Source organism: Ochlerotatus camptorhynchus, unplaced genomic scaffold (assembly GCF_037179485.1).
Source record: "Ochlerotatus camptorhynchus isolate MF236.1 unplaced genomic scaffold, CSIRO-AGI_Acam_v1.1 ptg000366l, whole genome shotgun sequence".
In the NCBI taxonomy this organism is placed as follows: Eukaryota; Metazoa; Arthropoda; class Insecta; order Diptera; family Culicidae; genus Ochlerotatus; species Ochlerotatus camptorhynchus.
The window spans coordinates 539,316-565,453 of record NW_027040854.1 but is presented as its reverse complement, the minus strand read 5'-3'; the positions used below and the strand labels follow the sequence as shown (position 1 = coordinate 565,453).

The window sequence follows — 26,138 nt, the reverse complement described above, 5'->3', positions numbered from 1 at the left end:
AAACGCACATCATCAAGCTGGAACGGATCCAGTATAGTTGTCTTCGTATCGCGTTAGGATGCATGCACTCGACTCATACTATGAGTCTCGAAGTGCTGGCGGGCATGTTGCCACTATCCGTCCGTTTTTCAGAGTTATCTCTGAGGCTCCTCACCCGTTGCGAAGTAATGAACCCACTGGTGATCGAAAATTTTGAGAAGCTTCTGGAGCTAAATCCTGTGATAGTTTACTGGGCAGCATCAGTTTCGTTACTGTTAATGCTTCTTTTAGTTATCAGAATTTTCCGTCAACTTTCGGTTAACGATGTTGATCATTTGAACGCTATCGTTTTAATGCTATCAGATAAACCAATACTCTCTGGGAGCAGAGCTACTCCCGGATATTTCTGGGATTTTTACTGTCTGAAACTGAAGAAACTGAATATTTGAATAATACTATTTCACGACTTTTCCTACAATATAATAACTTTTGGATGTGTCATCCAGACTTAAGTTTAAAAAAAAACACTAGTTAACTCTACTGAGGTCTAAAACCAACTGAACTGATTTATTGAATTATATTATGACCAAACCTACCGAAGCCCTATCAATCAGCGGAGTAAGATAATTTTAAAGAGGGAACGTGGTCGCCGTGTTGCTGTTGCAAAGGCGACAAAACTGCTGAGGTGTCTTCCGTCGTTGGCGGGTCCAAGGGTTGGTGACATCGTTAGTTGGTGGTGAAACTGCTGAGGTGTCTTCGATCGTTGGCAGGTCCAAGGGTTGGTGGCATCGTTGGCTGCCGGATGACCATTTGCTGATGTAGGAATATGCCTTGCTCGTTACTGAGCTACCTTTGTGTTGCTGGGGAAGAATTGCTGATGCTTGGACTTGGGTGCGGGTTAGTGATCGTGCTAACTGCTATGCCGATTGCTGAGTCTTAGTCGTCGTCATCGGCGTTGTTGTTGTTGTTGTTGGTATGGATGATGACGATAATAGAGATGTACCAATGAAGTGATTGGTTGCTGTTGTTGCTAATGGTATGGATGACGGTGATGATGATAATAGAGATGCACCGATGAAGCGGTTGGTTGTGGTCCAAGAGGGTTCGTTCTTAACTAATATACCTTCCTACAGTTAATATGAAGCTCAATCCCTTCGGAACTATTTGCACCACGAATTTATTCAGATGATCCTGAAATAAGGTATAGTACGTACCTGAGTGGTGCGGAGAACCACGAAATGGTTGTCAAAAAGAATCCAACTGGTGCTGTCAAAAAGAATCCAACGATCTAGAGCTGCTAAAAGTGATACTTTTCTCATACAATCCCCGTCGGCAGAGAAAGTATTGTGGTCAATGTTGAAAATATTGTCATTTCGGCATTTTTTTACTATATTCTTCAACAAAAAACTTGCTCAAATACTCGGATGTAAACAATGTAACGAACGAACGAACCTGCACGAACTGCTGAAGGAAGAATGCAAACAAACATTATAAGAGTCATGTGGGTAGGTGCACTCCCAACACCATGTACACGTTGTTTATGGAGCAAAGGGTGAACTTTCGACAGCATGTATATGCAAATTGTGAGCAATGCATTAGCAAAACAATTTGTGATATCGGAAAATTTTCAAGTTGTTTCATGCTGACTTGCAAAACAAAAACGGCTGTGTTCGCAGTACCCAGGTACGTACATGCGTGAAAAATATAGAAATTTACCCGTATGAAAAATAAAATTAAAATTTACTTACGACAGTATGTGGAACTCCGATTCAGTAAACCTGTTTCGGTGGAACGAAGAATGTTGCCTACGGTAGCTTTGAGCTGCTGATTGCAGAAATTCCACGGACATTGTTCGTGAAAATTCTAGCTTGGAAATACGGTTCCAGTTGTTTATGACATTTGATCTTACTCATAAGTGAGGAAAATTTATTTTTTATTTAATTAGAGTAAATGTTACTCATTTTGCTAAATATTGATGTTACTCAGTTTTTTTACATTTAGCATACAAATACGAAACTGAGTAAGAGTCACTCACTTTTGAGTAAAATTGAAGGCGTGTAGAATGACAGTTCTTACAGCCAACAAAAAATTCAAGACCAACAATTGAAATGGCCTTAACTCCATTTTGTAAACAAACATTGTAAGGCCATTTTCTCGCGAACCAAAATCCACCAACGCAAACCGACAAAATGAACAGGTAGGGGAAATTCTCCTCTACCCGATTGTGTGTAAGCCCTAATAAAAAATAACCATAAACGAACGATAACCCATATCATTGAACTATTCCATAAATGGTTTGGATGATACCCAGAACACGTCGTTAAGCAAATCAACCATACAATTTTTATTAGGGAGGTTTGCGAATGTAGTTTTCGGTTCGCGAGAAAATGGCCTTAGAAGGTTTGTTTACAAAATGGAGTTAAGGCCATTTCAATTGTTGGTCTTGAATTTCTCACAGCTAACAAAAAATTTCATCTCACTAACACACGCAAATCGCACCAATACGAACCCGGCTGGAGAGGACTATAGGCAACATATAGGCGCCGTATAGAGCTTTTTGACGTGTAATCGGCGCACACAGATTAGTGCGAAAACAAACCGTTCATTCATTCATGTGTGCTGGAGAAAGACTATTAAACGTCAAAAAGGTCTATAGTCCTCTCCAGCCGGGTTGGTATTGGTGCGAGTTGCGTGTTTAGTGAGATGAAATTTTTTGTTAGCTGTGAGAAATTTTTTGTTTGCTGTAAGAACTGTCATTCTAAAGTAAAAATAAACAACAAAACGAAAACAAACCCTACGCTTGCACGGTAACAGTCAAGTACCTTTTTGTGAGTAAAGGTTAACCCATTTTTGATAAAGGTGGTTTTACTCATTAATGAGTAAATTATTTTAACAACAATGAGTTTCTGCTAACAGTAGCTAACAGTTACTAGTTAATTGGCATAATGAATAACTCATTAATTAGTGGTGCCGCTCTTATTTACAATGGGTTCACTTCTAGTCATAAATGGAGTTTGATTCTTACCGTGCACATTGACGAGTGCACGGATGGATTTGAGTTCACTCACTCGACAAAAAGTGACACAACAGCGGGGCCCTGTTTACTAAAAATGAACATATATGTGTTCATTTTTAGTAAACAGGGCCCCGCTGTTGTGTCACTTTTTGTCGAGTGAGTGAACTCAAATCCATCCGTGCACTCCCTAATAAAAAATAACCATAAACGAACGATAACCCAAATCATTGAACTATTCCACAAATGGTTTGGATGATACCCAGAACACGTCGTTAAGCAAATTAACCATACAATTTTTATTAGGGCTCGTCAATGACAGTATACGCTAGTGTGTGTAAAATTGTGTTATTAGTGTAGTGTTCGTGACATCCTGCTTGGAGAACCTGCCACTGCGGCTGAATATCAACTCTGTTAGATGACATACCATGTATACTGTGGTTAAGTCTAGTACCTCGAACTCTCGAAGGGGTGCTAAAATACTGCAGTGCAATATTTTGTTCATTCAAGAATTGCTTGTGTCAAACAACAACAAAAAAACATTGTTATCCAGTTTAATGTTCTTAGACGTAGTGTAGTGAAATTCCAGCTGGAACTGTAGTTATCAAACAGGACATTTTCAGGGTAGATTTATATCTAGTGACGCAGATTATATCTTAAGTACTTTTGCAGCCACAATTAGTTGTGTACGTTTTATGCGCCAACACCAGAGATGTTAATGCTAAATTTTTCTTTGTTTTTGATAAGAACTGCTTTGCGCACACGTCATACTTGGAATTTTGTTCTATTAAAAGTGTTTTTCGCTATTTGAGGGGAAAAAGCTTTTCGGTTGTCGGTGCACAGTCCCAGTGAACATCATACTGAAAACAGCAAAGAACGGACAACAGTAGCGACGACCTTGACGAAAATGTACCTGTACTTTTCTTGCGATCAGAGAAAATTTTGCAAGAGACATACTCGGAATCGTGCAAATCTCGTTCATAGTCCTCTGAAATGTGTAATTCGAAGAGTTGTTGTGTTCTAATAAATCAAATTTGTTAACCATGCTCATTATTTATAATATTACTTGTGATATTTGTAGTTGCTGGATTATGCACCTCTATGGATGATGAAAAATTATATGCGTTGTGAGTGTGCTTTTTAATCGGTGCCCGAAATGTCATTTATCGTGTTCATAATGTAAATATTTTGTTGAATCATTTGTTATTAGAGCATTAAAAGCTAAAATTAATAGTGTGATAGTGAAGAAATAAGTGTTGAAACTGTTTTTGTACACGTCGACTGAGCATATATAAGTGTGTAAAGAAGAAAAAAACAGTGAATTTACTGCTAGTTTTAATTGTAAAATGAAAAAATTCACTTTCAAAGGAGTTTTAGATGGTTTTCGAAGTTCTACAGTAAATCAGCCCTCTTCTCTTGGACCAACAAGGATCTGCACAGAACAAGAAATTCAAGAAACATTACGACCAGAAAATTTTCAACTGCGCAAGGTAAATTACCAGAAACCTTCCAAAGGGTGTGGTCTATTTTCCATCGATCATATTACAGTGCGATATGCTTGAGTATCTACTATTTCAAGTCAAGGGATAAAGAAAACTGCAGTCGGATTGATTACTCTCTAATGCCAGTTAAGAAGCGCGTACACTTTTTTTTTTCCTACATTTACAATCAGATAATCCGTTTTTTTTGTTTAATAAAATCATCATTTTCTACGTTTAAAAATTTAAAGTTGAAAAAATTACGCGTGGTACAGTACAGTTACTTTTTATAACAGCCATACTGTTTTAGCGGCGCCGGTGGTGTAGTGGTAATCGTGATTACCTCTCACCCCAGAAGGCCTGGGTCAAATCCCAGTCGGTGCCACCGGGATGTTCTATGAAAACATAAAATCTCTGATAACGCCTTCCTTCGGGAAGTAAATCCGTTGCTCTCCGGTCCATGAGTTCATGGGTCGAAAGGTAGAGTCCAGGTGTGGGAGCTGCTTCCCTGGCGTCTGTAGCATTGGTTCTCAGCACGGGAAACAAGATCGACGGAAAACAAATCAAGGAAAAAAAGCCATACTGTTTTCACGGCGTATCTTTAGACTCTAAATGCTACGCATTTGAATGCATGTATTGATTATCGTAATTTTGTAATTTGTATATTTCAAGAGCAAATTTTCATTGTGTCGAAAGTAACAAAGTCGAGCTATCAGTGTCAATCGATGCTCCTGCTATTGCACTATACTGTCCGAATATAAGATCACATCCCATTTTTCAATTTATTGCATATATACGTCAAATTGCCTTTTGACGTAATTACCTTCCGATCAAAATATTTCAGTGCCAACATTTCAAAGGGGCGTAATTGCAATTGTAAACAATGGCTTTAGCCGTCGATTTCTCGCAAATAAAAGCTTACTCATGAAAAATAATGACACCATCTAGCATTGTTATTTTGAAGGAGTGAGCTTTAAGATGCAACAAATCGACAGCTAAAGCCATTGTTTACAAAAGCAATTACGCCCCTTTGAAATGTTGGCTCTGATTTGTCGATGTTGCTTAAGCCATCCGATTTCTATGGAGATGCCGTTTGTCTTAAGTAACAGAGCAGAGAATCCCGTGTAAAGTGTACGTTCGTCGTTTCGCTTTCTCATTATTAAAGTGAATAAATCGAACTATTTGTTGCTAAGATGCTAAGATGCGATTGATAATTCTCCCGAATATCTTGATAAATACACTTTGACTTATGTAACATTATGGGACCAGTATTTTTTAGCATGAAAGCTAGGGATCTGCTTTGTATGATTAAAACCCTGCTTAATATGGTAAACATTGCTATCATCAGTGTTGGGAAAATATCAAAAAATCAAATCTCACCAACGCCCAAGATCACGCTTGATTTTCGTAGTCAAAAATCAACAAGCAAACTACCTACATACTGCGGTTGATTTTGCAAGCTGTGATTCACAGCTCGCGATATCAAGCGAACAAAACTCACCAACTGCAAATCTCACCAAACTGTGGTGAGATTGAGTTTAATGATTTTTGCTTTACACCCGAATGCAACCGAAACTTCCATAACGGCTTGCAGTAGTCCCTTCGCGTCTGCCATCGGTGAAGGTTAAAAAGAGGTAGCAAACTATGCTTTCTTTTTCTAAAAAAACGATGTACAATGGAATCATTTTTGTGTCGAGTCAACTCTCAGCTTGATTTTTGCACATTGTCAATAGTCTCGCAATATCAAAAGAGCTTGTAAAATCAATATCAAGCATGATATTTTGTTCCAATATCACGCGTGATATTGCGAGCGCATGAGAGCGGAAAAATATCAATCGATTTCTGATTTTGCCAACACTGGTAATCACTATGAGTTTGGTGAGAGCTGTCCAATTATTTTTTACAAATTAAATAATAAAATTAAACTAAATACATCCCTCCCCTTGGCTAGTTTTTGCACCTTGTTGCTGGTGGGCGGGATTAATTGCATGCTTTATAGTGGAGTGATGAAGACGTTAGGTTTATGGCCGGCGTTGCTGGCTCATGCTTCTCGGGATTTCCACTGTGGCGTGCTACTATTGTGACATACCCATACGCATTTTTGTGGTGCGACATAGTGGAAGCAACAATCAATACGAAACTAACGATTTTAAATTGGCTCACTACTTGTCTACCCTATTAGTCCCAAGCAAACAATTAACGTACCCCATTCTAGTCGAAATTCTACTACTACACAATGTTTGTTTTGATTCATTATGGAAATTTGACAGATAAAATGAGGGATTAGTGGATTTTCTTATGTTTCGAGGGGTGAATCGATGAGCTTGGGACCGAAGAGAGTACCAGAGCTGAGCCAAAAAGTTGAGCACGTTATTTCAGGACCTTCTAGTCTTAGAGTTACCTCTATGGTGGAAGCGTGTGTGCATATTTGGAGCATGTGCCCTATATAATTTAAAAATCAGCTAGAGAACTTACTTCAAAATGAAGCATTTTAGTCACTTGAAGGTGTCACCTGGGTCGAACTAGGATATAATAAATAGGTATAGGTCACTCAAAAGTACTTGAAACACGTTTAGTTTTAGATTACAAGCACAAGAGCAGGTTTTTAATAAAGCATAGGATTAATTTAAAGATTTCAATAATTTATTAAATTAGACTAATGAGATATCATAATCATCAAATGAACTTAAATAAGAAATTTCAGATCGACAAAAATGGGAAGATGGTTTCATTCTATTCTCCCACAGGTGTTGAACAAACCATGGTTCAAAAGGTTGGACATGAGCCGCGACTTTATACGCGTTATGTTAAGGCTTATGTCCAATCGCTGTTCGTTAGACTCGCACTTCTATCGAATTGGGCTCTCAGGCAGCAATTTATGTACGTGTGGCAGTGGTTATCACGATATCGAGCATGTTGTTGGTCATGTACCCTACACCGTGTTGCTAGATCTGAGTTATCCATATCCCTCAGGGCCCGAGGAAAACAACCCGCGATACCCGTTAGAGATGTCTTGGTTAGCCGAGATCTCGACTATTTGAATTTAATTTATGTGTTTTTAAAACGGATAGATCTGAGGATTTAGTAGTTAGTGTCATCTTGTGTTCTCCCAAGTTGTTAGCTGCCCATCGGTGTACCACCATGTTTGTCTTTTTCATCAGAATGTCGCTTAGTTCGAGATCAAGAGCACATTGCTCTCCAAACCTTGTGTTCACAATCCCTACCCTGCCATCCATTTGTTACAATTTGTTACCCCTAACCTCGAGATAACCGCGAGTAATCGGCCGTTAGTTTTAAGTAATTTTGTAATCTAATCAATGAATATCGGCTCCGCAAAGCTACAGCAAATGAGCCTGGAAAAATAAACGCACTATAAAAAAAGAAACTTCAGAAAGTCTAATAACATTAAGTAGATTAACCAAAAAATAGGGGGTCCGCTTAGGGAGGCAACTAACCTTTAAAGTTGTAGAATAAATCTTCCTATTTAGTCTTGAACTTCAATAAGAAAACGCAAGCAGACCAATAACATTCAGCAGATTAACAAGGAGAGGAATAGTTTAGGAAATAAGTAAAAGTAGAGGTATGTGACAATTAATAACTTTTAATCTTTTGTAGGTATTGTTTTCCGCTGAGTTTATTGTACTCGATTACTATATTATTCTCTCAATACGCGAAATCTCTGATATATGCGGTTATTTTTCGTATCTTACGTAATTTAGATAGCTCTAAACGGTTTTACTGACTCGAGGTCGTTCCTTAAGCGGTTTTGGTGCAGGTTAAACCTTTGACGGCTGTCGGAATCAACGCGCCTACGTCTACGGAGCTTTCGCAGAAGTGATACACAATTCGGTAGAGCTTGTCAAACGCTGTTGATCTTATGTAGTATAGAATTTATTCGGCACGGTCGCGAAATCTTGAAATGATTGATACGTTCTTTAAATTAACTAATTTGATACAAAGCTCAATAGCAAATATGTAGAATATCTAGGGAGGAAACCAAAATTAATCAACTTGCCAACAAAAGCTATCACATTTATTTTGGTGGCACTCTTTAAATGATAAAAAGCTTTTTTTTTTCTCGCTTCGGTTGTCTCGTACGGCTCTCGGAATTCGCGCGGTTTTCGTAACTTACATAATTTAGACATCATTTTTTCCATAACTATCTTGAAATAATACACACGGAATCCAGTGTTCAAGCTGCCAACATAGGCTAGTCCTTCTGCTGTATTGTCAAAGATAGAAGCAAAATTTATTCAAATGGGTCAAGTCTTGAAAACTAAGCTGTCACGCAGTTCCAGCTTGATACCCAATAAAAAAGATAACGGTGAACTGAGTCAGCTGCCAAAAAATTAGAGACGTATCTTTTTAACTTGTGCTGCCGTTTTTCTAAAATTTAAGTACTGTTGTACTATTAATTTTGAGATACACTGTTTGTCATTCATTATATTTAGAGTTGCTCCACATATTGGACAATTCTGCATCGCCGAATTTCCAGTAATATATGCTAGGACTTTTCCGTCTAAAGGGTGTATCGTTTAAAATCCGCACACACAAAATTCATTCTCAAAATTCGAGTTTTTATCCGGTTATCACCAAATTTTCATGGAGTAAAAAGAAACATTTAAAGTTAGTTTTGGCATCATTCATTTAATTTATTTCGCCTTTATATCCGAATGCGCGAACCTTGGCCTTAACCCCAGTCATAAGGTTCTGCACGACCTCAGAATCGACTTTTTTGCATATTAACCCATGCTTTCTTCATTTCTTCTACATCCACCACCTTAGGTAGTTTTAGAAGGTGCTCCTTCATAATGGCCTAGTATTTTTCTATTGGGCGCCGTTCCGGAGTGTTTGGGGAAATCAGATCTTTCGGCACGAAATCGACATCATTCACCTTATACCACTTTAGCACGTCCTTCGTGTAGTGGCATGATGCTAAATCCGGTCAGCAGATCGTCGGACCGCCGTGAGTCTTCAGGAGAGGGAGAAGCCGCTTTTGGAGACCCTCTTCCAAATACACCTGTCCAAAAAATTTGAAATTTTCGCTCCACAGTGCTCAAACGGTTTCACATCGGGTCCTGATTAGTCTCCGAAAGTTTAAACTCATTTGATAAAAAACTGACTTGGCACTAACCATTTGAAGTTTATATGGAAATTACTATGGAGAAACAAAACTTTTTGTTCATTGTCTTTTAGCCTTTTTACACATTGTAATGTTAACAAATTCTATTGCTATTCTTATGGGATTTTATATCAGCTACAACTTTGCAGAAAATTGTTTTTCAGCCAAACGTCAAATTAAATAGATATTAATTAAAACAGCAAAAAAGGGTTATCTTCCATTTAATTCTATTTAATTAATTTTGGTATCCATGACAGATACGTATTTCGACTACAATGTGCAGTCTTCATCAGTGTCATTTCCACTAAAGAACTTATCAAAATCTAAGCCCCTTAAGTACTCATCCCCTGGTAAAAAAAGTCAAGATCACGATATAAAAATGAAACTACAATGTGTTGAATCGGAACCTACCTAACTAATAAAAACCAAAGATTTAAGTAAACTAAAGGAGAAAAATCTATACAACTCTGTAATAATGAAAATCTCAAAGGCTTGGTAGCCATCATAATGAATTAATGAAATTGGATTGTTAGCGGAATGCTTAAATAAACCAGCAAAAAAGGGGTTATCTTCCATTTAATTCCACTTAATCAATTTTAGTATCCATGACAGATACGTGGAAGATAACCCTTTTTTGCTGTTTTATTTAAGCATTCCGCTAACAACCCAATTTCATTACTTCATTACTTCAAGATATTAATTAATTAATGTCGTTTTCGTTTTTACTACACTACACCGGTGTAGTGTAAGCAGCAATAAGTGCGAGTCATTGACAGTTCATCATCACTTCTTTGTAAACAAAGGTGCAACCGATAGCTACACCCTAATTTTTTTCGGTGTTCGGCAGTGTAGCACCGGTGTAGCTACACCGCAAAAACGAAAACGACATAAGAGATTGATAATCTTATGGCAAGATTAAGCAACTGTATTGTGGGCAGTGTGACATAGTAGCCATGATTTTTGTCCTATATTCTACGCGCCATAAACACCAATGTTGCATGCTGAACAGATGATTGAGCATAATCATAAGACATCAGTGACTTGAATCATTAATAACTTTTGTTCCTTACATTTGATCGAAAACTGGTCTTCAACAAAGTTGTAGTTGAGCTCAGCTCAGCTATCATTTTCTAAAGTAGAGTGAACTGTTGAATTTTGAGATAAATATGAATCGAAATTATGGTTTCTACATAGTAATTCCCATATAAACTTCAAATGGTTTGTGCCAAGTCAGTTTCTCACTAAATGAGTTCAAATTTTGGAAGGCTAATCAGGGCCCAATTTGAAACCTTTTGAGCACTGTGGAGCGAAATTTTCAAAGTTTGCATCAGTCTACTGTCCATTCATGGTGCTTGCGGTAACGAAAGGTGTATTCCGCTTTCCGCAAGTACAAATCGCTTTCCAAATTAAGAACTTCTTGATGAACTTCGACATCTTCTGTGTCCGGAGGTTCTCGGGAACATACAGTCACATACAGGTTTCCTGGAATCTGGTTGAAGTCCGCCTTCACATATGTCTCGTCTCCATTACGCAGCAGTGTGGTTTCGTTAACTTCTGGTCGTACAACTTCCGGGCACGGCTTTTTACGACCGTATTATGTTTCTCGTCACGGTTTGGGGACGTCTGAACCTTAAACGTACGTAGTGCAGCTCGAGTTTTGGTATTCTAATCTAATATAACACCAACACAGCCAGTTCTTGAAAGCATCCTGGAAAATGATATATGTACCTACATAATTTTTCTTGTCTATTTGATATATGTTTCACATCGAAGATGCGTCACATATATCAAAACAAAACATCGGGCCTGTTTAAATCGAAGATTTAAACACGATGCTTCAGAATCCGATTTTCGTAACTATATGATTGGTTGGTCGTTGGAAGCATCAAAGCTAGAAAGGTTAAGTGAGCTCCAATTTCTTCTGACGGTTGGGACATGAGCTCTTGTCCTAGCCTTTTATGACTTATGGCTATAGCGCCATTACTCGCTTTCTGAAAAGAAAAGAGGGGAAGGAAAAGGAGAAGGACAAAGGGAAAAGGATTATGTGAAATCTATGAACATAAACAATATTTTTGATTTGAAATATATAATATAGAAATGCATAACAGCGGTGGTCACTACCCGTAAAAAAAGTACGATACAGGTACAATGAAATGTATTGTAACCATACAATAGAATTTATTGTACTTAAAATAAATTTTATTGTCAGCAACGATAAAACAACCATAGAATTTATAATTTCCACAATAGAATCTATGGTAAATGTGGAAATCTACAATAGAACAAGGGGGTTGTTATGTATCTTAACCGTACAGAAAATCACTTTTTCCCGAATAAACTTGAGTCATTCACCATTAATTTTATTGTTTTTCTATTGTTGAAAATTCATGCTCTATGGAACGTATTGTAGATCTATTGTAATAACAATATTTTACAATACAATAGGATCGATTGTTGGCAATAGATTGTGTTGTGATTTTATATTATTTTATGGTTATTGTATGGTTATTTTTTTCCGGGTACCCGAGTCTTGTCACTATTATCAAGTCATAAAAAGTAACAAGGAATAAAATGTTATCCTTTCATAATTGGAAAATGAATATGAGAATAGTTTGGCTAGGGTTTGGCGGTAGATCTTATACCAGTAACGCACCACAAAAAGGTGATCTCCCAACGTTACTGCTTTGAAAAGATAAAAATTTACCAAATGGAACGAACTCACTACTTGACATGTGTTGATGTAGAAGTCCAAATTGTTGACGAAGCTTGACGAAGATCAATATGAATTTTTTAAATTTCATACATAACAATAAAATGTATACATTGATATTGAAGGAATCATAGAGTTATGGAGAGTTGACTGTAGCAGAGCAACCGAAAGAAGTTTAATATCATCATCATCAATGGAGTTTAGATCCTGCTTCATGACAAAGACCGATCAAACGGATGACGGAGTTTGACGTCAAAGTCCATCTTCCATCCAAACAACGGGGGAACAAAAGGTACCTCTCATACCACGGCGCATTGCGAAGAGCCCTTCTACCACTACCGCGAATCATCATTTCGTGCTCACACTCTAATTCAATTGGCGTTGACTGCACCTTCGAAAAACTGTGTCTTCTAACAATTTTAAATAGAGCGATTACATTCACCATCTTAGCTCCCCTCGGTGTGACTTTGTATGGGAGCGAGCTGTCAATTTGATAGTTGAGTGTCAAACAGTGAAGTTAAAGGGTGATACGGTCAAAATTTGGTCAAGGGAAAACACGTGTAAATCGGTGAAATCGTTTATTTAAAAAATCAAATTAAAATTCTTTTTCAAGTTCAATTAGTATAAAATTCAGGAAAAATATTCAGTTAGGCTTCCGCTTTTCCAAATCCGAATTGCCGGGCCTTACGCTTGACCCCTGCCATCAGATTTTGTACAGCCACCTTGTCCACCTTCTTCGCCGCAGAAAGCCAGTTTGCCTTGAACTGCTGCTCGCCCTTAGCAGTTTTTTTGGTCTTCTTTAGGTTCCGCTTGACAATAGCCCAGTATTTCTCAATTGGGCGGAGCTCTGGCGTGTTGTGAGGGTTCTTGTCCTTGGGAACCACCTGCACGTTGTTGGCGGCGTACCACTCCATGGCCTTTTTACCGTAATGGCAAGATGCCAAATCCGGCCAAAACAGTACGGAACAACCGTGTTTCTTCAGGAAAGGCAGCAGACGTTTATTCAAACACTCTTTCACGTAAATGTCTTGGTTGACAGTCCCGGAAGCTATGAAAATGCTGCTTTTCAAGCCACAGGTACAGATGGCTTGCCAAACCAGATATTTCTTTGCGAACTTTGACAGTTTCATGGGCTTGAAAACATCTGCTACCTTTCCCCTTCCTTTTGCCGTATAAAACTCCTGTCCCGGAAGCTGCTTGTAGTCGGCTTTGACGTAGGTTTCGTCGTCCATTACCACGCAGTCAAACTTCGTCAGCATTGTCGTGTACAGCCTCCGGGATCGCGCTTTGGCCGTCGTATTTTGTTTATCATCGCGATTTGGAGTCACTACCTTCTTGTAAGTCGATAGTCCGGCTCGTTTTTTGGCTCGATGCACGGTTGTAGACGATACACCCAGCTTATTTGCGGCATCTCGGAGAGAGAGGTTAGGGTTTCGCTTGAAACTACCGGCAACTCTCTTTGTCGTCTCAGCGGCGTCCGGTTTTCGATTTCCCCCCGTTCCAGACTTCCTGGCTGTCGACAAACGTTCCCCAAACACTTTAATTACATTTGTAACGGTTGATTTGGCAACTTTTAGCGATTTTGCCAACTTTGCGTGCGAGTAGCTCGGATTTTCGCGATGCGCGAGCAAAATTTTGATACGCTGCTCTTCTTGCTTGGACGGCATTTTGACAACTGAAGAGTGAATTGCAAAATCAAAATAGGAGCAACATTCTACACACACACACCTTCAAAATGAGGGGTGTTCAGGTTTTTTAAATGCAAAATTGAAAGAAATACGTCAAGTTGATATTGACCAAATTTTGACCGTATCACCCTTTATTATCTTGCATTACATCTTGATTTAAAACTCGAGATAAAAGTCTTTTTCTTCCAATTTGGCATTGTTTAAAGGAATCTATTTATTTATTTGTCGTCAATCAGTGTAGACCGTGTTACAATTGTTGTCTTAAGTGCTATTTTACAATATTGTCTTTGTTTATATTTTTTTTATAATATGTCTTGAGAACAAGTTAAGAAAATTACTTCTAGCTGACGTTATGCGAGGAATTAAAATATTGCTTTAATTTGGTTTTTGTCATTGTAAAGTCAGTGCTTTTTATATGTGTCCATCATTTGGTTCAAGGGTCCAAATTTGGCATAATTCGTACGATGACGATTTGTAGCAAATATATTTCTATTTCGTAAATGCCTGGTGGTGTATATAAATTTAAGGATGACAATAGTTCTATTGAATCAATGCGATGTGATACGACATCGTTTACGAATGAAATCATAGAAAATTCACGACGCTCTTATAATGTTTGGATATTTATGAGCATACACCGAGCTGTGTAAGATGGCAGAAGAAATACAGTCCAACCTAACTTGCGGAGTTCATACAATAGGAACTTCTTTTGAACGGACTCTATTCTTTCTTCGTGTGTGATTGAAAAAGGAGACCAAACTATGCTGCAATATTCTAATAACGACCTCACATAAGCAATGTACAATGTTTTTATCGTATACGGATCGTGAAAGTTTAACATAAACGTTTTATGAAACCAAGCATGTTGTTAGCTCTGTTAATAATTGTGTTATAATGATCTGTGAAAGTAAGTTTTGAGTCCAAAATAACACCTAGATCCCTGACTCTATCACACTTTTCTACGATCTGGTTTCCTAAAGTGATTGTTATATCGGGTAGGATTCGTTTTCTACTAATGGTAATTGAGTTACATTTTTTTATATTTAATTGTAGCAGGCTTTTATGACACCAAGTATGGAATATCTGTATTTCCTCTTTGAACTCTTTGAATGTGTTGGCATCTTTTATTTCCAAAAAAAGTTTAATGTCGTCCGTCAGCATAGATTAAAACTTTCAATTTCTTAATAATAAAAGATATGTCATTGACGAAGAGAATAAATAAAAGCGGACCTAAATGGGAGCCTTGAGGAACTCCTGAAGTGACATCAACGGGATTTGATGTCTTTCCTTTGTATTTTACTATTTGATGGCGGTCATTTAAATATGATTTAAGCCACTTGAGGAGTGCGTAATGAATTCCCATTTTTCGAAGTTTAAAAAGAAGCTTGGGTATGTCAATTCGATCAAACGCTTTGCTGAAATCTGTATACAACACTTCTACATGGTTTCCGTTATCCATTGCATTCAAGGAATAATAAATTAATTCGAACAAATTCGTAGTTGTTGAACGTTAAAGACCGTTGTATACAGAAGCCATGTTGCATAGTAGTTATTCTGTTTTTAATTTGAAGAAAGAGTTTTTCATTTATAATCGCCTCGAAAAGTTTCGGAATGCAAGAGATAATGGCTATACCACGGCAATTACGTATGTCGGATTTTTTTTCCCGATTTAAAGATAGGCAATAAAAACGAGTTTTTCCATATTTTAGGGAAGTTTCCGGATTCCAGTAACATATTGAAAATCCAATATAATGGAGCAGTAACTTCAGTTGCTAAAGTTTTCATAAAAACTGGCGGAACACCGTCAGGGCCAGGACCTTTAGATGCATCTAAACTGTTTAAACCCTTTAAGATATAATGAACCTTGATTTGACTTATGCTGATGTCACTTGAAAATTCTGGATAATATTCAAAATATTCACGGTCACGGTCCTTTTCTGAAAACGTAGTATAGATTTCTTGGAAGAAATTTGCAAACAAATTGCATATATCATCCGAGTTTTCACCTACCCTATCGTCCAAATGCATCTTTGATGGAAAATTATCAGATTTTAATTTGGTTTTCACATAATTGAAGAAGTTCCTAGGACAAGATTTTATTTCAAGTTCAGTTTTTAAATTATACTCCTCAAATGCCATATTCACGGCCAATTTCAACTGATCGCAAATGTCTAAATAGTATGCCAAAGTTTCTTCACTTTCGATTTTTAAATTTTTCAGTTCCCTGTTGTACCAAACCGGATGTTTTGCATGACTCTGACGTCTTCTTCTTTTAGTTGGCACTTCTTCAAGTATTATTTCAAACAACACATTGTAGAATACGTCAACTGCACATTCAACATTTCCTGCAGTTCTTAATATTGCTTGCCAATCGATAATGTTCAATCTATTTCTAATGTTATCATAATTTGCTGAATTGTAATCAAAGATTTCATCAAATTCGCAGTCGTTGGTTCTTTGATTTATGTGAACGAATAAAGAATATTCTATTGCTGTGTGAAACATTTCATTCCTCCATATGGGACTTAACGATTCAGTTACACAGAAATCTTCATAAATATTTGTTAATAAAAGGTCTAAGAAACAATTTTGTTGATTTTTCACATGGTTTATTTTCTCAAGAGATGAACTAGCCTATGGCTAAAAATCTCTCAAATTAAGAAAAAAAAATGGTTTATTTAATTCAGTCGGGGAAAAGTTGGCTTCGGCAATACCTTAACCTATTATCGTCAGGGGGTAAACTAAGTCCTAGAGCACTCAAATTTGGCCAATAGTTGCTCTGAAACACAATGTATCCACATGCTAAAATTGAGCTCTCAAGGACGTTGTTTACCCCCCCTGACGATAATAGGTTAAGGGGTTACGCCTACCTGCAAACTTTCATTGATGTGTATTGTGTACATGCTGTCAAACTCGAAGTCGTGTTTTTCGATTCAACGAAAATGGAGGTGAACCAACGCGAGTTGAGAGAACAAATTCTTTCCAAACACCTGGAATTTCCTGACCTGTCGCACCGGCAGTTGGGAAAAATGTTGAACATTCACCATTCAACCGTCTCCAGAGTGTTGAAGCGGTTCCAGGAGCGGTTGACGTTGGACCACGGCAAAGGAGCTGGAAGAAAACCGGGACCGGAGAACAAAAAGACGGAGGGAAAGGTGAAGCAGATGATTAAAGCAAATCCCAACGTCTCAAGCCGTGATTTGGCTAAAAAGATCGGCATGTCGCAGAGCTACGTCCAGAATGCAAAGAAGAGAGCTGGACTACATACATACAAGGTACAGAACTTCCCAAACCGCGATGAGCGGCAACAATCGACGGCTAAAACTCGGGCACGGAAGCTCTACGAGAAGATGCTGACAAAATATGGCTGCTGTGTGATGGACAACGAAACGTATATAAAAGCCGATTTTAAGCAAATTCCGGGGTTGGAGTTTTTCACCGGCAAGAGCAAGTTCGATGTGGACGACAAATTTAAGAAGAAGAAAATGTCGAAGTTCGCCTCCAAATATCTCATTTGGCAGGCCATCTGCTCTTGCGGACTGAGGAGTGAGCCTTTCGTGACAAAGGGCACAGTAAATGGCGAGATCTACAAATCTGAGTGCATCGAGAAGCGTCTTTTGCCGTTCTTGCAGCAGCACGACGAAGCTCCGCTATTTTGGCCAGATTTGGCATCATGCCACTATTCTAAAAGTGTCCTGGAGTGGTATGAGGCCAATTCTGTCCATTTTGTTCCAAAGGACATGAATCCGCCAAACTGTCCAGAGCTGCGCCCGGTGGAGCAGTACTTGGCAATAATGAAGCGAGAACTTCGGAAGAGCAAGAAGACAGTCAAAGACGAGAAGGATATGTTAAGAAAATGAAAAAAAAAACTGAGAAACTGGTACCGGATGACACTGTAAAGACTTTGATGGAGGGCATCAAGCGAAAATGCGTTCAATTTTACACTCAAGGCTCCATCGATTAACTTTTCTTTTGATTTTGAAGTAAATATATGTATAAAACTACCCTAAAATTTTGGTTTGATTCTAAACATTATAAAAAAATTGGCATGACATTTTCGGTGTCGCAATAATTTCGTGTTCGCCCTTTATGTTGCGTCGTTTTCGAGAAAAAAAAATCCAAACTTTCGCTTTTTTTCGGTCTTGCAGGTAGGCGTAACCCCTTAAGGTATTGCCGAAGCCAACTTTTCCCCTCCTAAATTTGCCATTTTGTCAAAAATGAAATGGAGTGGCTCATTTTCCCCAGCGACTGCGTTGGTTAAAGTCCCCATATATATGTATTTTTACTTCAGGGGGTAAACTAGACAAAATTTCTTCCGCTTTTCCAAAAAACTTATCATACGTGTCCTTATGAGCATTGTTTGGAGGAAATTATACCGAAGCAAAGACATGTGTTCCGTCTGCTACTTGCGCTTTTACCCATACATGTTCGAATTCTTTAAATGTTGTAGCCATAATGATTTCTGAATTCAATTGGGTCGAAATCGCTATTAATACTCCACCTCCCGATTTTTTTCCAGACCATTGAAAATTGCGGTCGTCTCTATAAACGTTATAATTGTTACCAAAAACTTCTTCACTTCTCACACTATCATCCCAACTTGTTTCATTAGCCATTATGACAGAGTAAGTAGAACTTAATATATTTTTGTTAATTTCATTCATTTCACCGGCGCTTCTCATGCGGTTAACATTTTGGCAATATACCAAAAGTTCTGTAGTGCTCTGAAGATTAGGTGAAGAAGTTGATGGTAACCTGTCATTCATAAAACTATTATCAAAATTATTTACCACTGATCCATGTTCCGAATTTGTTTCGCTCTGCAAAGTGTCGTGATCTTCGTTATTTTCTTCCTCTATGGAGCGTGTCAGTTTCGTAGAAAAATTATTTAAAACTATGGGTTCATTACCAGCCGCATCCGGTTCGTCATGGTCTGCCTCTGAATAGTGCGTCAAGTTGGACGAAAACACGTATGTTGAACACAGCACGCCTCACATGAAGAGCATCCAGTAGGCATCCAGTTGGGCTGCAAGCCAGGCGTAGGCCGTGGTAATTCACCATCAAGAGTCTCACCTCTCTGGAACTGTAGGTGGGTAGTCGATGCAGCAAACGTGGATCCGTTCGCTTGACAAGGGTTTAAAATTTCACCTCGTTGGAATCGTATTGTAGGTCTGTAGTTGATCGTCGGCTGTGAAAAACGATGCTTCGCTGCCGCAAGTAGCTCACGATCGGATGGAAGTTGGTAGATTCTCTGGTCGCTCGAAAAGTTGATACGAGCGGTGGTGTTATTGTTGAAACTGCGTTGGGGGCTGTTGCCATTATTGTTGGAGTTATTGTTGTTGTTACGATGTCGATGATTGTGTGAGTAATTACTGTTGTTGTTGTTTCTATCGTAGTTGTTATTATTTCTGAATTTATTTAGCTTCCTCCGTTTTTTCGCCTTGTCGGCTATTTTTTGCTGGTGAATACGACGATTTTTTTCGCTCATCGTATTGAGACCAAGTCTGCCCTCCATACCTTTCTGGTGCCTAGAAGACACCATCGGTCGGTGTTGTTTATTTCGTCTTCCAAACTGGTGTATGGATCGGATGGCTCGGGCGAAGGCGCGGGGTTCTTTGACGTCATTATATGAGCTGACAATGACTTCAGCTCATCAAGAATATTGAGCTCTAGAATCGGGTTAGTAGTCATTGTTGACGTAGCAGCTGCATCAATTGCCAGCTGATTGAGCTGACATATTTCTGCGTTGATATTACGCAGATCACCGGCCAGCTCAGACGTCACAGATTCCAACGATTTTGAAATTCTGTCATTGGTTGCCTGTATTGCAGAGTCGAATACAGACTTGACGTGGTTTTTTTATGGTAACTACACTGCCAGCTAAACTGCTATTTTTGTTTATTGCAGCTAGCTTATTTTTTATGCTGGTTAGCAGAACCTCGAGCCCTTCAAAAGCTTCATTTACTATACTGGGTTTACTCTGATGCAGTGTGAATTGATGAATCACCTGCGTGTTGGCATGCAGTTGCTCTGTGAGGTTTTTCTGTTGCTCCGACAGCCGGTGGAAGTCCAAATTTGCTTCAACATACTTTTGGCAAGCCTCGCAACATGGTAGTATGTATGAAGTGACCGGTTTCCTCTCCTTTTTCCGCATTGAACCCCGCGTCTGTGACTGCACAGTAACACCGATGCAAGCAGCATGAAACACACGTGGACATCCCGCACAAGTCCACATTACCGAATCGGCAGAGGCGTCGAAGGCACAAATTTCGCAGCTCATGACGTTAGCAAAAATTACACTTGGCCAATAAAGTAAAACAAAAACAATATTAATATATGTTATTTATCGCGCGCGGGGCGGGAGCTTATGAAAAACGCGTCCGAATTGATTGACGACTCGCAAAGAAGTCTTTATCAGCTTTTCAAAAATCACATCCCTATGTTTCGGAAACTTTCGAAAGTTAGTGCAAAATTATGTTTTTTGGTATCAAGTCTAATGAAAAAAAAAAAAATGCCTATTTCGAAGAAGAGATGAGTGATATTATTATCTTAGCTTAGTTTCACTGTAATGGAGAGAAATTTTAAAAGGAAGACGATTGATTGTGCTTCGAGCAAAATGGCGCACAGAAAAATACAGCGTTGGTTTTCGTGCAGTCTATAGACGTCAATTGAAGCAGATAGCGGGACGGAGGAAAAGAGCTGTAAATCTGGTTACCACATTGGGACGAATAAATACCATCATTCTGACATATGATGAGACGATTTTTCTGTCATATGATGAGACCTATGATGGAAGGCAATAATATGTTCTAAGGAGATTACTGATATTCTTGGATATTAGTAGCAGGGATAAGTATATTATGGTAGAATGGTAAGTGTATATAAATCAAGGTACGTATTAGAACTCAGCGAAAAATGAAGAGAAATCTAGACAAACAATTCAATGGGTCCTTTCTGCATTGATCGATTCTCTTTAGCAACAATATATTTAGTTAATAACTCAGCTGCAAAACCTTTTCCTGGTGTACTTGACGTTCTGAACGCTATAAAAGAATCTTCTTTATCAAAATATTTAGTAAAAATAGTGCAAAATCAGTTCGCATAGCAGCGGTCATCAAAAGGGAGGGTCGATGAAGAGAGTCGATCAGGGCGGATGGGACTTTTTGAAATGCTCATAGATAAATAAGTGAAAAAACATTCGCAAAACCCATGACAACAACCGCACGAAATGAAAAGTTTCACTTATGAGCTGCCACCTAGCGTCGTTTTTAAAGGGCTTTGTGCACGCTATTTCAAAGCTACCCGGGTTTGGGTGGAGTCCGCCCGGATCCGTCGGGGCTGAGCCTGCCTAGGAGTGGGTGATCTGTGTTGGGAGTGGCATGTTGACGAGTGAACAACGTTGACATGAATCCGATCGACGTTGTTCATTTGTCAACTTGTCACTCCCAGCATGGTTTACCCATTTTTGGGTGGGTTCAGTTTTGACGGGTCTGGGTGGATTCTGCCCAGATTTGGGCGGTTTTGAAAAAGCGTGTGATGATTGGAAAATCAGATGGGAGAGGAGAAAGAAAAGAAGTTCGGTGATGGCAGTGCAGTCAATGTCCTTTGGGGGTGACCAAAGGGCTTAATGATGTTAGTGAAATGTGCAAATGTTTAGGGGTGTTCGTATTTCATCGTAAGGTTTATTTTTTACACGAAACAGCTGTTGGCAGTGAAGAAATACTATCTGTTCCCAGTAGGGAAAACATTGCAGAGTGACGTCATCACTTGAGTTTTCAGCAATGTTAACAATATTTTGCTTCTAACACCACTAAGCTGCCTGATGGCACGGACCTTTTATGAGTGTCATTGCAGTGACTCAGCAGACTTCATATCAAGAGCAAATTTTCATTATGTCGTAAGTAACCTTCGCACCAATCCGAGAAAAATAAAGTTTTGTTTTGATGACCGAAAAGTTATTCCTATTTCCAAGTAAATACATATAATCTCATAGTGATAGCAATGTTTAACATATTTAGCAGGGTTTTAATCATGCAAATGCAAATCGCTAGCTTTCATGCTAAAAAATACTGGTTTTTGAGTCAAAAGTTATTATACGTCGTTTGGTGGCCCCTATTGTTACTTAAGTCAAAGTGTATTTACCAGGATATTCGGGAGAATTATCAATTACGTCTCCTTACGTGAAGCCCATTCATCATTTTAGGACCACCGAAATCATCTTAGCAACAAACAGTTCGATTTATTCTCTTTAATAATGAGAAAGCGAAACGACGAACGTACACTTTACACCTTTCAATCATCGGCCCTTCTACCACAAACGAAGTGACAGACGACTAACTGGCGAAGAAATCCATTTAAATAATGTGGTTCACTGTAATAGAATTTTCTTGGAAGCTTGTGCCATCATCCACCAGATGGGTTAGTTTTTTTTGTTTTGATTTGATCAAAGTTGATTTTGTGTACAATGATTCTTTGACAGTGTGCAAAGAGTGCGTATCATTTTGTCATTTTTTTATGCATTTCAGTTTTGAGTAGAGTGAAAGAGATAGAACCAAAATATTCTAGTACATTTGGTGAAAATGCTAGTTCAATTCAATAGTAGTGTTGCCTTGTGGTACAATCCAGTAGTAGTGGTGTTGCCATGTGGTACACTGAAAAATTGCAATAGAAGGTTAGTCACCAAAGTTTTCGAGCCGCTCCGCCTGTCACTACGTTTGTGCTATGCGTGTCACAGGTGACCAACTAAGATACTTTTAAATTGACTGTTGGATGATTGTCCGATTAACAACTTACGAGTGTTATGTATGCCTGTCTGTGATTGGCATATAATTGTAATTTTGAGGTTGATTTTGTAATTGTTTGATAGATAGTTTACCCGAATTGAAACACTGAGTTGTATAAACTTGACGAATCATATCTTGAATATAGTAGTAGTTACAGTGTTGCATGATCTAACAACCACTGTCTGCAACTAGTGTTGGAGGGGCCGCAGGGTTGATTACGGGTCAAGGCTAACATAACACTAAAATGATCCCGAAACTAACGCTCATGCATTGCATTTTCAATAATAAAGTAGTTTTGTTTTCCTACTTATCTATCCATTGTTTTGATACTTTTCTAATAGACTACCTAAGTTTCTTTTTCTCTGTTTTCATTAACTGTTGGTATTGTAATTACATTATAGCCTGAACAATGCGTAAAGAGCAAATTGAAACATTGAACGTCGCGTGAAAGTGGAACTTAATGAAGACCTAAGTACTTTTTCGTAGCTTTAAGTTTTCGGATTTGAAAGATTGTCGGTTACAGTGGCCTGCTTACTGAGCAAAAAAACGCGGTCCCAAGTCCTTACATATCAAAGAGATTTATGGTAAAATCGCTTGTGTATCGTGTATTTTGCGAAACTCGTTGTTGTCGTTGGTTCCGGGTTACGGTAACGGTATTATGTGATATGAGGGGCTCGGTGGCCTTAGAGCAACCGTTTTTGCTTACTGAGCAGAACATCATGAGTCTAATCTCAGGCCCATCCACATTCAAGATTCGTCAATCGTTTTATTTGTTAATACAATTACATGGTAATAATAACAACTCGATGATTAAAAAGGAGCTCGTTCGCCTCGTGGCAAACGTTTTTGCTTACTGAGCAGAAGACCGTGGGTATAGTCCCAAGCACCTTCGCGTTATATGATCGTTAGGACATCAATTCAGCTCATCGTTTACCAAAACGAACCCTGCTGCAAACCCAACCCTCTTATCCAACATCCCAGTGATTCCTCGTGGAAGTGCAGAGGTGTTCTCGGCTTCCATCAAAGCGAGTGTCATGTCAACACAATCCTTCCCATTCCTTTCTTGACCTGTGTTCGGGCGCGGCCGGCGCTGGTATTGCCTAATTTAAGATCACCAGTTTTTACACATTGAGGATGATTGCTAGTCCCAAGCATCGTCTATTGGTTCTCTGTGTAATTACAGCTGATCTGGCAATAACAGAGTAGCAACCGTGGGCGGTCAATCAAGCTCAAGCTCAAGCTCAAGTCTAATGAAAAAAAATGATTCGGCGCAAATACAAGCGTGGCATCGAAGTACGCTATGACCATCAGTAATTAAATTGTAAACAAATAACACTCAATTATGTTTTCAAGCTATTTTATTTTTTATTTTGCCCTTATGCAGGATGGGTACACATTTTTTAATTCCATCATATTATTCTTGGTTTTTTTTTTATGTTTTGAAACATGTTGCATTACACTTGGTAGTTGGCCAAGTTATTTGAAAATGGTTCTTAGCCTACACCGTTGAAAAAAGTAATGTGAATTTCTATCACTATGATGCATATAAAAGAAGCGTCATGTATCATACAAGTTAACATTCAAAATATTGTTTGCAACATTTCTTGCAAGTGTTATTATGGAAGAAATATACTTGAAATTATCATATTAGAGATAACTGAAAGCAGTTTTAGTCCGTGAATTAGAAGGTGCTAGCTCTGCTGTTGATCCAGAAACCCATTTTAAAATGTTTGATAATTCATACCAATTCCGAAGTCACTTTCAGAAGCCATAAGCTCCACATGTCTACAGTTCCGATATCACATGGCTAATGGAACTGCAAGCACACCTTCAGATTCAGATCAATACTTTAAATCCAGCACGTATTTAATAAAGCATGATGTAAAACACGATTGGGAATATCCATTGTCAGTAAAATAATATGAAAAGATCCCACCACAGACAAACAGACGTAACTCTTCATTGTGTATCTTCGTTCATGCATTTAACGGTTGATTTGAATATTATCAGTTCCGCGAACTACTCGCCGCAGCGCTGGCATCGGATCACTTTGACGTTTCTATATATTCTATAGAAATTTTATGCAATATTGTTTACGAGTTAACGGGCAAGCTTGTTTTCAGCGAGAAGCCAGATAGATGTCGTTACTGAAGTTATATGTTTTGAGATACTATGTTTTCAAGAACAAGTTTTTCAAAGAGTTACGTCTGTTTGTCTGTGATCCCACCAAATTATGTGTATATAGATCTTGTCTTAAGACATTATTGTCGCCATCGTCCTCCTCCTCTTGCTTGTAGATGCTTTTTCGCAGCAGCGTAGTGCAGCTCGAGTTTTGGTATTCTACACGAATGTCTTGCTCACATGCAACTTTTTTAGCCATATCTCGAACTGAGGCGTTCAGTTTCAATTTAAAGCCCCAACCACGCGTTTGTGATCGTTCTCGTTGACCTGACGGCTTTTTTTTTATCTTCGCTTCCGATCAACAGTCAGACGTTCTTCAAACCGTTTTATGATACCAGACACCGTGGAATTCGCGATTCCCATCTTTTTTCCGATGGCACGATGCGACAGATCCTTATTCTCAAAGTACTCGTGCAGAACTTTTTCGCGTACGCACTTTCGCCATTTTGAAAACTTTTGCGCACCTGATGAAATCAACTCACAGAGTGTAAACAATACACATTAAACTATGTCTACGCAAAATTTAATTTAATTTTACCCAACGGAACAAAAGTTAGAACAATTTGAGTGTGTGCGGATTTTAAACGGTACACCCTTTACCCTTTACTAAGGACAAAATCGAAATCAACAAGTATAAACTTGTCGTTCGAAAGTTCAACTTTCACTGGCATTAATTCAATTTTTTTAACTCTTTATTTGTTCCAAATTCAAAATAAATTACATTTCATTTTAACCTAGGTGCTCCAGTTACTACAGTAGCTTACCAGCCTTAATTGTTATGATATATATCTAAGTGTTTTTACATTGTTCCTGCCTTGGCAATTCAGTATTTTAAACAGGTTTTTTTTAACCTGCATGCAAGTAAAGCCCGATTCAAAGTAAATTTGGACGCTTTCAAGTGATTATAACTCAAGAATTAAACAACATACACGGTTGATCAAAATGTCAAACAAGCTTCGCTTTCAAACGATATATAACAAGTTATTACATTTCACCGTTTCGAACGAACTGTCGCACTTTACTTGTGATCGATGCCATCATGATCTGCACAGTCGCTGGTGACACTGTACCGGCGAACTTATTCCACTTTAAACGGATTTGTTGTGCATTTGTCACTTCTTTACCGCATCCTCGAAGTTTTCACTTGACAATTGCCCAATATTTTTCGATCGGTCTGAACTCAG

The 26,138-nt window shown here is 38.5% G+C and overlaps 1 protein-coding gene across 8 annotated transcripts in view; it reads left to right on the top strand.

Moving 5' to 3' along the window:
- The first annotated feature begins 3,517 nt into the window (after window positions 1-3,517).
- Tomosyn (syntaxin-binding protein tomosyn) overlaps window positions 3,518-26,138 on the top strand; it is a 235,908-nt gene continuing 213,287 nt past the window's right edge. For 6 of the 8 annotated variants that reach the window (XM_065232272.1, XM_065232271.1, XM_065232269.1 and 3 more), the window contains exon 1: window positions 3,685-4,482. In XM_065232272.1, the coding sequence (XP_065088344.1) occupies window positions 4,339-4,482 (144 nt within the window). In that variant the 5' untranslated portion in view covers window positions 3,685-4,338. Of the gene's footprint in view, window positions 3,617-3,684; window positions 4,483-26,138 lie in introns of those variants that run through there. The other 2 variants (XM_065232266.1, XM_065232267.1) reach the window with 2 other exon arrangements.